The sequence below is a fragment of the Schistocerca nitens genome, chromosome 12 (assembly GCF_023898315.1).
Source record: "Schistocerca nitens isolate TAMUIC-IGC-003100 chromosome 12, iqSchNite1.1, whole genome shotgun sequence".
Taxonomy (NCBI): domain Eukaryota; kingdom Metazoa; phylum Arthropoda; class Insecta; order Orthoptera; family Acrididae; genus Schistocerca; species Schistocerca nitens.
In genome coordinates, this window is record NC_064625.1 from 17,264,048 (window position 1) to 17,277,082 (window position 13,035).

General features: G+C 38.5%; 1 protein-coding gene across 1 annotated transcript in view; it reads left to right on the top strand.

The window, feature by feature from the left end:
• Positions 1-13,035, top strand: part of LOC126215324 (protein draper-like) — a 131,347-nt gene that overhangs the window by 75,046 nt on the left and 43,266 nt on the right. Inside the window, exon 7 of the mRNA XM_049942006.1 lies at positions 7,911-8,087. Coding sequence (XP_049797963.1) covers positions 7,911-8,087 — 177 coding nt within the window. The remainder of the gene's footprint in view (positions 1-7,910; positions 8,088-13,035) is intronic.

Consider the following 13,035-nt stretch of genomic DNA (forward strand, 5'->3'; position numbering starts at 1 on the left):
CAAATTACGTGCAAGCTGTCAACTGCATCTTACCTTTTATCCACCAAAGCAATAAGGTGAAGGCCATTTAATTTTTAGTTTCTGACCTCTGTTTCCATATTGTGTCTTTTTAGCCATTTTTCCACGTGCCTGTTTTTAGCTGCCTTCCATTATGTCAGTAGTGACTGACATATAGTAATTTTTTAACTCCTCTCTGTCTTCGTGTTCTATAGTATTGACTTGGGCATGTATGACCCCAGTTGTTTTTGCACCCTACAGCAAAACAAAACCAAAACAATGATCCAGCAAGAGGCATTCTGACTGTTTCTGTAAGTGGAAACAGCATTGGGAGTGGTGTATCAATTGTGAAAGAGAGAATAATAAGTAAAAGGTAAGCACAGAAAAATTTTGTGGATGAAGTTTAGGAATTTTTTGATGAAACTTCATACTATATTGTCTTCTATGTAAAGATATAATTTCTTCTTTACCACACAGTTCCAGAAAGACAAAATTGTGGACATAATCTTTGTATTTAGATACACCGTGCATTGTCCTGTGCTAAGGCAATGCTCTGCTGTTGCAGATTTATGCTGCTGGCCCAGACATGTATGACAGTGGTGTTTATGTCTCACACGGTACAGCTAGTCTGGCCTTTACACATCATCCCACACTCACGCCCATTTCCTGGGGTCAAATTGGCTTTAACAGAGTTTTGCAGCAGGGCAAAAGATGGGCATAATATTGTGTCTGTTGAGGGATGACTGATCTTAATTTTCACTACATATCCATAAACTTGAGTTTCTTCAGTTATGATGCATTTCAGTTGTTATACATCGTTGTTGACTTCACCTGGTCTCTCCTGCTTAATTCAGATTTGTTGCTATCTTTGTTTGGAATTCAACCATTATTGAAAGAATTTTGCTGTTACACCATTTCACACCCAAGAAATAAAAAGAAAAAAAATTTAATAAATTAATGGTATGAGGCAGTTGATACGCCAACATCAGAAACTTCTCTCAAAGTAATATGGTGATTATTGATAATCATTTACTTCACTTTTCCACAATTTCATCAGTTGATGATGTGCTGAGGCATCCAGTATGCTTGTCATCTTCATGCCCTTCATCAAAACACTTACACCACTCATAAATACTTACTTTACGCCTAGCACTCTCACCAAAAGCAGTATTCAACATTTCTAAGACTTTGGTGCACATTATTCCATTATTATTGTAAAATTCAAGGGAGGGGAGGGGAGGGGGAGGGAGTATTTGCACACAGCTTTAAATGTCTAAAGGTATTATGTTTTAAATTGGAACACACAATCTGCTTGCAGTTCCAGACCACGTTTTTCTCCTATTCAAAATAGCAAACCAGTGTTCAGTTTCTTACTGTATGAATGTATCAGATTCATTTTTTGTGACTAGTAACATCTATAAAATTATTATTCATGTAATTTTTCACAGTACAAACTACACTAGCATTGATTGAAACAATAAATTGGTAAGTATCCATTAGCACAACAAACTGTACTGAAAAGGGTACATTTTGGATAGATCTTTAATTTGTACTTTCATAATATGCAAGTATAATCACCAAATACGGGACAATGATTTTGCAAACACTTAAATCAACAATTTCACTGCTCAGTTCACAGTGTGGGACATATGACACAACTTTTTCATAACACTGGGTTAAAACAATAGACTAGATTGCAATAGACTGTTGTTTTAATGCAGTTGTATCCCAGATTCCTGTTACTCCTTTGGACCATGTTACCCAAGTTTATGAATTTGTCGCAACACATGAGTGATTGTGAGATTTAGTACAAGCTGCACAAATATTATGAATAATAATTAATCAGAACTTGGTACTCTACAAGATGTTCTCATATATTCATTTCTGGTCCCTGAGTGAAAGGAAATGTAGCTGCAGTTTTTCTCACATCATCATACCAAACACTATTAGCTAAACATATTGAATAAAATAAATATCTTTATATATAAAATCTCATCCATTAATGATGCTGTAGAACCAACTGGCTGTGTGTTAAATGAAATATTATTATAGAGAACTGCTGCAACATTTTACAATACCAGCACTGTGTTCACTTACCTCCAAACAAACACAAAATACATTACTTTTATTTATTTTTGCAGGTGATAATTTCAATTTTATGACATACTGCTCATATGTACAGTGTAACATCCCTGTTCAAAATATTGTTGTGATAATAAATTATAAGTGGAGATAACCTCCAAGGTGGTGTGTCCTAGGCAATGCTCTGTTTATTCAGAGCAGTGAAAAGTCTTCACACATGGCAGCTAAATCGAACATGTCCAGTGCCATAAGAAATGAATTATACAAAATATAACAAACAGTTCCTTTAAGAACTCATTGGCAAAGGAAATATAACCACAATCCAAGTTCTACAACTCAACATTGAATGCCTACACCAAGACAAATGAGAATAGCTGAGCAGAATAGGTAAAGAAAATATGAATGACATTATCACACTCCTGGAAATGCATGTATTGAGTAAGAAACAGTCCTCCAGAGAAAAAGTTCCTGCATACAAAATTGTTGGAAGCATAGCCTCAGAAATTCATGCCAGCATAAAACACCTTCACAACAATATTAAAAAATATAAAGCTATTGACATTGGCAGAGAACACAATGTAGTCTATCTTCCTTGATTTATCAGGGCTAAGAGTAATGTCCATTTACAAACACCTAACACTGGTTGTCCAAATCCACCATTGCCTACTTTAAAGCACCAAGTGACTTACTTTGAACATTTCAACTGCTATCGTACCATCTGAGGTATGCCTTGAACAACAAATACAATGAGATATTAGTGAACTATATGGAAGAAAACAGCCCAAGCCTTGCATACTATGCTAAAGATCTAAAAACATTACAATCAGCAAGGTGGCAACGTGAAACAAACCAAGATGTCTGCCTAGTAACTACTGACATTCAGATGATACTATTGGCTCAAAAAATGGCTCTGAGCACTATGGGACTCAACTGCTGTGGTCATAAGTCCCCTAGAACTTAGAACTACTTAAACCTAACTAACCTAAGGACAGCACACAACACCCAGCCATCACGAGGCAGAGAAAATCCCTGACCCCCGCCGGGAATCGAACCCGGGAACCCGGGCGTGGGAAGCGAGAACGCTACCGCACGACCACGAGATGCGGGCGATGATACTATTATCCAAGTTGAAAGTCCTGCTTGGGTTCCCACATTCCCAACATAGACCAGTTATTACAAATATTGGCACATAAATTCCCTTAATAAGAACAGCTCAGAAACCACACTGGAATTTGAGGAAAGCAGACTGGGAATCTTATTTGAAAGAAATTGACTCAAATGCGCACTTGAAAGCACCTAAAGTAGCCAACTATAAAAGCTAGCAGCAAAGCAACATATTCCATAAGGTTATAGGAAAGTATACAACTCATTTTGCAACAAGCAGGTGGAATACCTACATAGAGAATATCAAAACATGGGTAACCCAGCCCTGGGAGACAGAATCTTAGTCTATTAATGAATCACGCAAGAAAAGACAGACAGAAGCAACAGAAAAGCTAGATTTCACTAATAGCAGTCAGAAAGCATGGTCCCACCTACAAAATGAGGTGGACCAGCAGTCATTCTGAATCAGGAAACTGACATAATACCTTCCCAAGTAGCATTACAAATAAAGAAATGTGCAGAAAGTGTACAGGTTGATCCCATTTTCGAAAAAGAAATAAACATCTAACTCAGGGACAAAAGAGGAAAAAATAGAGGACACTAATCTCTCCGTACCCTTCACAGAGGAGAAACTTGATGCAGAAACCAAATCGTTCAAAAACAGGAAAGCTGCTGGTTTGGATAGTGTACATCCCAAGTTCATTAAACAACTAGGATGGAAAGCACGACAGTGGCTACTATAATTTTACAATGAAATGCTGGACAGCAGAAAAATTCCTCATAAATTTAAAATTGCAAAAACTATTGCTATACTTGAGTCAGGAAAACTTAAAGAAGTGAGCTATCGTCCAGTTGCGTTACTGAACATTTGTTACAAGATGCTAAAACGATTTATTTTTAACTTAATATATCTAATAATAGATGCCACAACCGCCTACCCTAGCAGGATTTTGTACAAATTGAGGCTGCTGTGAGCAAGCTCTCATCCTAGTATCATTTACAGAAGTAGGTTTCCAAAAGAAAAAGAAAACCTCAGTGGCATTATTGGCCTCACAAAAGCATATGAAACCATGTGGATGGCTGGATTAATATATATGCTAAACCACACAGTTTCAATCCCAAAGATCACAACATCAATGGAAACCGTTCTTAAAAAGTGCTCTTTTAAATTAACTTTGGAAAAACTCCAAGTAAATTCTCTACCATAGAATCATGTGCCACAGGGCTCTGTTCTGGCACCACTTTTATTTAACTTTTACACCATCGGTGTAGTCACAACTGATTCTGTAAAGTTTAGCTACGCTGATGACCTAGCTACAGCAAAACAACCAAAGAAGTAGAACAAACACAATCAGATAGAAAAGCTTTACCAATATTACAAAAAGTGGAGGCTTTCCCAAACCCTATTAAAAAAGAAGTCAGCTTATTCCACCTAACCAACAGAATGGCAAACAGAATTAAATGTTATCTTATGCAACAAAACAGTGAGACATAGTTGACTCCTCAAATATTTGTATGTGACTCTTGACAGATCACTATCATTAAGGAAACACCTAGAACAGGACAGAAAGCTACAATCAAGAAATAAGATGGTAAGGAAACTTGCTGATTCTAACTGGGGATTAATGCAGATATTTTAAGAACAACAGCACAAACACTTGTTATTGTGGTGCTGAATACTGTTCTCCTGTTTGAAGTAGTAGCAGCTCCTAGTAGGAGTGAACCACCTAAGAAAATTAAGAAGCTCCTTCAGTCATACTGAAACTGGCCATGCCATGACTAAAGCAACACTAACAAGTGGGGAATTACCAGTGTGACTGTGGAACTTTGGGACAAACACTGAAACACATTTTGTACAACCGCCTATAAAGAAAATGCAAGGGTACCTGGAAATACTTTGCAGAAGCAATGCCAGCAGCAGTTAACTCGGTGTTGGAGTGTTTTAATGGAAATGTCGTGTGGCTAGGGCCTCCCGTCGGGTAGACCGTTCACCTGGTGCAAATCTTCTGATTTGGCGCCACTTCGGCGACTTGCATGTCGATGGGGGTGAAATGATGGTGATAAGGACAACACAACACCCAGTCCCTGAGCCGAGAAAATCTCCGACCCAGCCGGGAATCAAACCCGGGCGCTTAGGATTGACAGTCTGTCACGCTGACCACTCAGCTACCGGGGCGGACGGAGTGTTTTAATATCCAGCTATGATGGAAAATGGATGTACTAAAATATATAAAATAATTGCTCAGCATCAATTTAGAAACACTGAAAAAATTCTTATAAGAGAAACTAGTGCAGAAATGTTACTATTCAGTAGAAGAATTCATAAATGACAATTTGAGCAGGAGAGAGCAAATACTTAGGACTGTTAATCTTAAAAGTTTGTGCCTTTTGAAGAAAAATTATTAACTGCTTAACGAAGTAATTATTCAATAGTGTATATTATATTACTGGTATTATAAGGAAAATTGTAAACCAGTTTTTGTGTTTTGACAAGTCTCCTGTACTTTTAAGTCAATGGCTTAAAATTGTATGTAATGAGACAGTAAACTTCTACTTCTACTATTATAATGTTCAGTTATTCCAAAATATTGATTTCAAGTGCTTCAGGTAAAAGATGAAGCATATTGACAATACTAATTTTCTTTAGAACAGGAGATGTTCATGATACTAAACAGTACTTAGCTTTGTGTGTTGAGTCATTGAGGAATATATTGTTCTAATTTGCTCTCCACAAAAAGTCTTAAACTGTTCCTATTTGGAGTAAGTTGGCATCTGTTTTCAACATGTGAAGAGAAAAATCTTTAAATAAAAACTCTAACAGCCTGTGTAAATTAACTTGCACATTTGTTTCATAAAATTAACTTCCACACATTTCACGTCTTAGCCAAAACTTAGACAATCAACAACTCTGGCAACTAATTGAGGATTGTGCACACACAGCCTCCAGAGAGAGTATTTTGGTTCAATACTGTCAACAAGTATAAGCATTATCAAAGATATAATTTTAATTTATTTAAAGTTACAGATAGTATTAATGAAATTAAATAAGCACACCATGATGCACATCACAAATTGCAATTATGTCCCTGTGGTAAGGTGTAATAGTGTCTCATATTTTGCAAACCAAACTCATCGTGTGAGTATTTTTAGCAGTTAGTATTACAAATTGTTAATTTTGGATATAATTAAACTGACCTGTCTCTTTTTCTTCATTTGTGTCAGTTTCATTAACATTTTACATCCTTTGATATATATTATTCTACTCACATTTGTATTAAAGATTGAGGGTATGATCTGTTTGAGACGGATAATTATGAGAGGCATTCAGTAAGTAATGTAACACATTTTTTTCTGTAAGCAAGTTGGTGTTATTCATGAATCCAATAACACTGTATTATTCCCCACTCTTCTGGCCACAGATCTCCATTCACTGTGTCGGTCTTACGCCACCTTACTGGCAGGGCCTGTATGCCCACGTGGTGTCAGTCCAGTGGTCGATTTCAGAGCCAACGTCTTGCTGCATCAAGAAGCTCTCCATCATCTGAGTACTGCTTCCATTGGAGTGCATCCTCGATTGGGCCAAACAGATGGATGTTGGAAGGTGTGAGATCCAGGCTGTAGGGCCGACGAGGAAGAATAGTCCGATGAAGTTTTCTGTGCTGCTCTTGGGTGTGCAGACTTGTGAGAGACCTTGCATTATAATTGGGAAGGAGAAGTTAATTTGCATTTTTGTGGCAACAGATAGGCTGAAGTTGTTTCTTCAGTTCCCTGAGGGTAGTACAATACACTTCAGAGTTTATTGTTGCTCCCGTGAGGGAGGAAATCAAACAGAATAACCCCGGAAGACTGTCTCCGTGACTTTACCAACTTTGGGTGCAACTCTGAACTTTTTCTTCAGAGGAGAGGTAAGGTGGTGCCATTCCATGGATTTGCTTTGAAGTGATTAACTCTTGCTACATCATCTATGATGATGATCAAACAAAAAATTGTCACAGTCAGCCTCGTAACATGCAACAAATTCTGCACACGTGCTCCATTGCTCTTTACGGTCTTCTATTAGGTGGCAAGGAAATCAGTAGGCACTCCCCAAGCGGTGAATGGGTGTGTCATCACTACAAACAGAGCAGCTTAGCTGTGCAGCAAGATGTTTGACAGTGATCCTGCACATTTCAACATTGCAGCAGATGCAGCCAGCCGACACGTCAGGGATCGGACAGGTTTGTGTGGTGAACTAGTTGGTGCGATGACAGATGCCTCACCCAAAAACTCACCTTGCTTTTGTTAAATGCCAGCTCTCCATAGACATTCTGCAATCACCTACGAGTATCTGTGATGCTCTGATTTTCCGCAAAAAGAAATTCGACGACAGCTCGTCACTTGGAATACCCCTCCATTAGAGATGCTACTTGTAGCACCAGCACTTATCAGAACTTCATGAAGCTGTAGGTACTGAAATAGGAATATTCCATGATGTTCGCCAACAAATGACACTCTTTTTTAACCAAAATTTGCTGAGAAAAAAATGTCTCATTACTTATCGAATGCACCTGCTATACATGCTACAAAAGCTGGGTAAAGGCAATATTAATAATAATAAAGGTACTGTTAATAATAATTTGTGTTCGTATACATTTACCTGCAAAATGCAATTTGAAGTATATTGTTATCTTTACAACATTAACAGAAGTAGTGCATGAATTACATGGTTTTAATGATTCTGCTTGCAGGCCAGTGCCATTGCCCACCCGGCTGGTTGGGGAGCAACTGTTCAGAGAGGTGCCCAGAGGACACGTACGGCACAGACTGCAGTCAGCGCTGCACATGCCAGAACGGCGGGAAGTGCCGCGGCAGTGATGGAGTATGCAACTGTGCTGCCGGTTGGATGGGCAAGCACTGCACACAAGGTGAGGACAGGGGGTAGGAACAACTGGTAGTTGGGCTGACAGATGTACTGTGTTTTTTGTTCACTATATTTTAGCCTTAAATTCTGATAATGTATGAGAGGATACCCAAAAGAAACTGAACTAATTTTTTGATGGGCTGAGATTTTGTAGTACTATGTTTTGCCACTATGAGCACATACACCAAACGTTCCAGAGTCGTAAGTTGAGTGCTGTCACTGAAGGAGGTTCGGGAGTAGTTGGGGCAGAGTTTTTATAATGACAACTGTTTTGTGTGATTTTAGTTTTTGCAATGGCTGATTTTCATGCACAGTGTGTGTCAGTGAAATTCTGCTGGAACCTGAACCCTTGAAATGTTAAAACCAGCATAGTTTGGTGGTGATGTGGGGAAAAATGAGGTGTTTCAGTGTTTTCCCATTTCAAAAATAGTGACCTGCCAATTGAACACACACCTTGTTCTACTTGTCCTTCCATGGCCCAAACACATGAAAATGTTGAAAACACTCATGCAATCATTAACAAAGATGAAGGCAGACTATTGAAGAAATAAATTAAACAAATTTGCATTTGAAAATGTGGATAACTATCACCTATATAATGGGATGACAATAATGGGAATTTGTACCACACTGGGACTTGAACCTGGTTTTTCCACTTACCATTAGGCTATTCGAGCATGACTCATGGCCAATCCCAAACTTCCATGTACCATCAGCCATGCATCTACAACCTGTACTCACACACATATTCCCATGCAGGGGAGACACACACAAAAAAAAAAAAAAAAAAAAAATGAAAGTTGCTTGCCCAGTGTCAGCAGAGAAATACAATATTGCAGTGCCTTTGTTCATTGTATCATATTCCTGAATAACACATGCACTACACTTAAAAAAAAGTGTCCTTTGCAGAGGAATATACACATGAGTGTATGAGAGCAGTAGACACATGATTGACAAGATGTGAAAGTTTGTGTTTGGCTGCGTGTCATGCTCAGACAGCCTCATCGTAAGCCAACCACTCATTATAAGCAGGAAATCTGAGTCCTGGTCTGCCACGGATTTTTGTCATCGTCATTCCATTATACAGCTCATGGTTGTCCATATTTGCAACTGTGAATACATTTAACATATTTCATAATGGCTTTAGTTGCCACTGTGCCTATTCCTTCAGATATTCATGCATGCATGCATACATACATACATACAATCAAGTCAGTGGAAGACTTAAAGTTCACCTGACCCCAAAAAACATATCAAGTGAAATCAGACATTAAGGCAATGCTGATTTGTTTTATCAGTGTGAGAGGAGTCATCAGTAGTGTTTGTAAGACGGTTAACCAGGCTTTCTGCTTGGGTGTTTTGAAAAGGTGGCACAACAGTGTGCAGCTGAAGCAGCCTCATTTGTGACAGTTGGGTGACTGGTTTTTCCATTGTGGAAATGCCCCTGCTCACATAGCACTGTCTGTGCGACAGTTATTGATCAAAATTGGTATCATCCCCATTTGTCGTGCTCCCACCACTGACCTTTCCCTGTATGACTTTTTTTCCCATTTCCTAGTATGAAAAGACACATGAAAGGAAAGTGTTCTTCTGATATTGCTGAGGTGAAGGAAGAAATGATGGAGGCACTGTCAAGGACCATGAAAGATGAATTTAAGCAATTTCTTGAAAAATGGAATAAAGGATTAGACAAGTGTATTAGTGCAAGGGGATTGAACTTGTGCTTAAAACATGAATAAATACGTAATAAATAAAATAAATAAATATGTTTGGAGTTTTTCAGATACCCCCTTGTATATTACACTTTCTTCACTTCCAACTTCTCACTCCAGCTCTTATTTGCACATTTTGTAAGTTCATGTACCTGATATTGAGTCTTCAGTAGCCTTGTAGTGATAACTGGCTTCCATCCATTGAAGGACCAGGTGACCATATATCAAATAATTTACACATTGATAGATAGCGTATAACAAAGTTTTCTAGTGGCAAGCTAACACAATGTTTCATAGTTTTGTCAAGGACATTCACATTTTACAGTCTGGCACTGACTGACTAATAGCACATGACTTTTACATTTCAATATCTGAAGACAGATTGTCTCAAAGTCAATATACATTGTAACTCGCTGTTGATTATGTGGTGTATTGTTTTGGTAGGCTAATAATAACTCACTCATAACACAATGTTTATGTTCTGGCAGTGAAACAGGAACTGACTGTCATGCCTACTCATGTTGTTTTGGTGCAAGAGTTTGCAGAACTTTCGTTCTGCGTATTAGTATTCCAGTTGCTGTGGGTTTATTTATTGGTTGTCAGTTTTTCTTTATTGGTCTCTGTTGGTATCTCAGTTAGCGTGTTGTCATTTTGTGACTTAGAGATAGTGAGTGGCACTGTGGACAACGGAATGTGGAACAGCAAGTGGAACTAGATTTGCATAATATTAAAAAATAAAAGATGTTAGTACCTTTCAAATGTAGATGTAAAAGACAAAAAAACATTAGGACACAAAGACATGGTAGACAAACAAACAAGCCTCTTTGACTATGACCTGTACAGCTGGAAAATAGCAAAAACAGTAGCTACTATTTTATGAATGTAAATTTCTGTGGATTCCCAAACCCTGGAAAAAAGTTATGAGAAAATTAAATTTTCCAAATTGAATAATTTACAAATCAGCAAGTTGTTCTAGTCAAAGTAGGCATTTTTGGAATTTGAAAAATCTGGGCTGCAAAATTATGGTACCAAATTTTAGAAATAATCACTAGTTGACATGTCAGCTTCTGTGGGGGCACCAGTGGCTACAGCTGGCAGCTCTGCTGCGCTGCTGTCAGCCTCGCGACACTCAGCATGTTGAGACTGGAACATTCTGGTAGACAAATACTGCGAATGTGAATAACTTTTGAAATATCCAACTTTTGGAAAAAGTAGGATAACTGTTGAGATCTTTCAAATGAGCTGTGTTACTTTAGAAATGAACAGTTGTTTACTCACTGAAAATACCACCTGACAGTGTTTTGTGTGAATCACGAATCCTGAATATTTCTTTAAATAGAATATTTTGGTAACAACTGAGTGTACTACTACCATTGAAATTCTATAAAATATCGAGCATGTAATAAATTTCGGTGTAAAAAAGTGTGAATAAGAAATTAGCAGTTTTGTGTAACTATTATGTATGTGCACTTGACAAAATGAGATCAAGTGGAGAAAAAATTGTATTAATAAGAGGAGTGGTATAAATAAAAGTAGGAAGTCTCACCTTGCTTTGTTACAATGTGTTCTCCATTATTGTACAGGGTCTTAAAAAAAAGCCAACTAACAAGACCAGAGTGCACTGGGGAATATCAATTTTAACTAAATTTTGAAACTTCCTGGCAGATTAAAACTGTGTGCCGGACTGAGACTCGAACTCGGGACCTTTGCCTTTCGCGGGCAAGTGCACTACCAACTGAACTACCCAAGCATGACTCACGCCCCGTCCTCACAGCTTTACTTCTGCCAGTACCTCATCTCCTACCTTCCAAACTCAACAGAAGCTCTCCTGCGAAGGTAGGAGACGAGATACTGGCAGAAGTAAAGCTGTGAGGACGGGGCGTGAGTCATGCTTGGGTAGTTCAGTTGGTAGTGCACTTGCCCGCGAAAGGCAAAGGTCCCGAGTTCGAGTCTCGGTCTGGCACACAGTTTTAATCTGCCAGGAAGTTTCATATCAGAGCACACTCCACTGCAGAGTGAAAATCTCATTCTGTTAACTAAATTTTCTTAAAAACTTGAGCTGAGAAATGAACTGTTTTGGAGCTCTGTCCAAAAAATGACACAGCAAATTGAAGACGAGTATGCATTAGGCTCATTGCAGATGTGAGTAACAACAACATGTGCTCATTACATCATCAGAAATGTTTCAAAACACACATGGTACATCACAGCAAGAATTGTGCAGCAGTACTTGGCTGGAAGGCAAACTGGTATGGCTATAAGCTGGAGAAATCAGGCAGTGTGGCTGCTACACCATAAACCAGTGGTTAAATTAAAATGACTGATATAACAGAACATATTTTAAATGGTTATTATTGACTGAAGATTAGTACAAACAAATGGAAGGGCTCTCGCTACGACACAAAGCAATTGGCATGTAATGCTATTTCAAGTTTTTACTGACTGCATACGAGCAAAAATGCCCTCAGTGGAACACAAGCATAAAATAGTTTAACAGTGATGCCTCTTTACATCACTTCTTAGCTGATCCAGTTGCGAAGCAAAACCCTCGCAAAACTTTTCACGCTCTTTAAATTGTGTGGTTCTTTTCTTAATCTTACAACAGTACTCTTTGCAAGTTGCATGGCATATTTGAGGCTATTTCTTCACCTCTTCAATAAACAGATCCACATTCAAACTGGATGCATCCATGGTAGCTGTTGCTAGGGTTGCAAACAAGTGTACACTGCCCAGTTCTTCCACAAAAACTGGTGCTGCACTAAAAGTTAATGCTGTTAGTTTGTTAAGGTGATAAGCTGTACTGCAGGAAAAGCAGTACACCAAGATAGTAGACACGTTTCACTATAACGTGCAATGTTATTAATAATGAAATCTAAAGAAAACATGTTTTCATTTGTGCAAATTTACAGAGAGAACGAATGAAATTTTAGTGGAGCATAGCAGCAACTTACTCCAGTGGTTCTAAATCTTCCTGAAATCATAACCCCTGATTAACATACAAGGGTATTACTACAATAACAATAGTCTGCCTGCTTAGCTGGGTGGTAACATGCTCACCTCCCATGCAAGCGGGCCCATGTTCGATTCTTGGCTGGGTTGAAGATTTCCTCCACTCATGGACTGGGTGTTGTGCTGTCCTCACCATCATTCCATCCTCATCACCGGCACCCAAGTCACCCAATGAGGCTCCGACTGAAATAAGACTTGCACTTGGTGGCCCAACTTCCCCGCGTGGGGCCT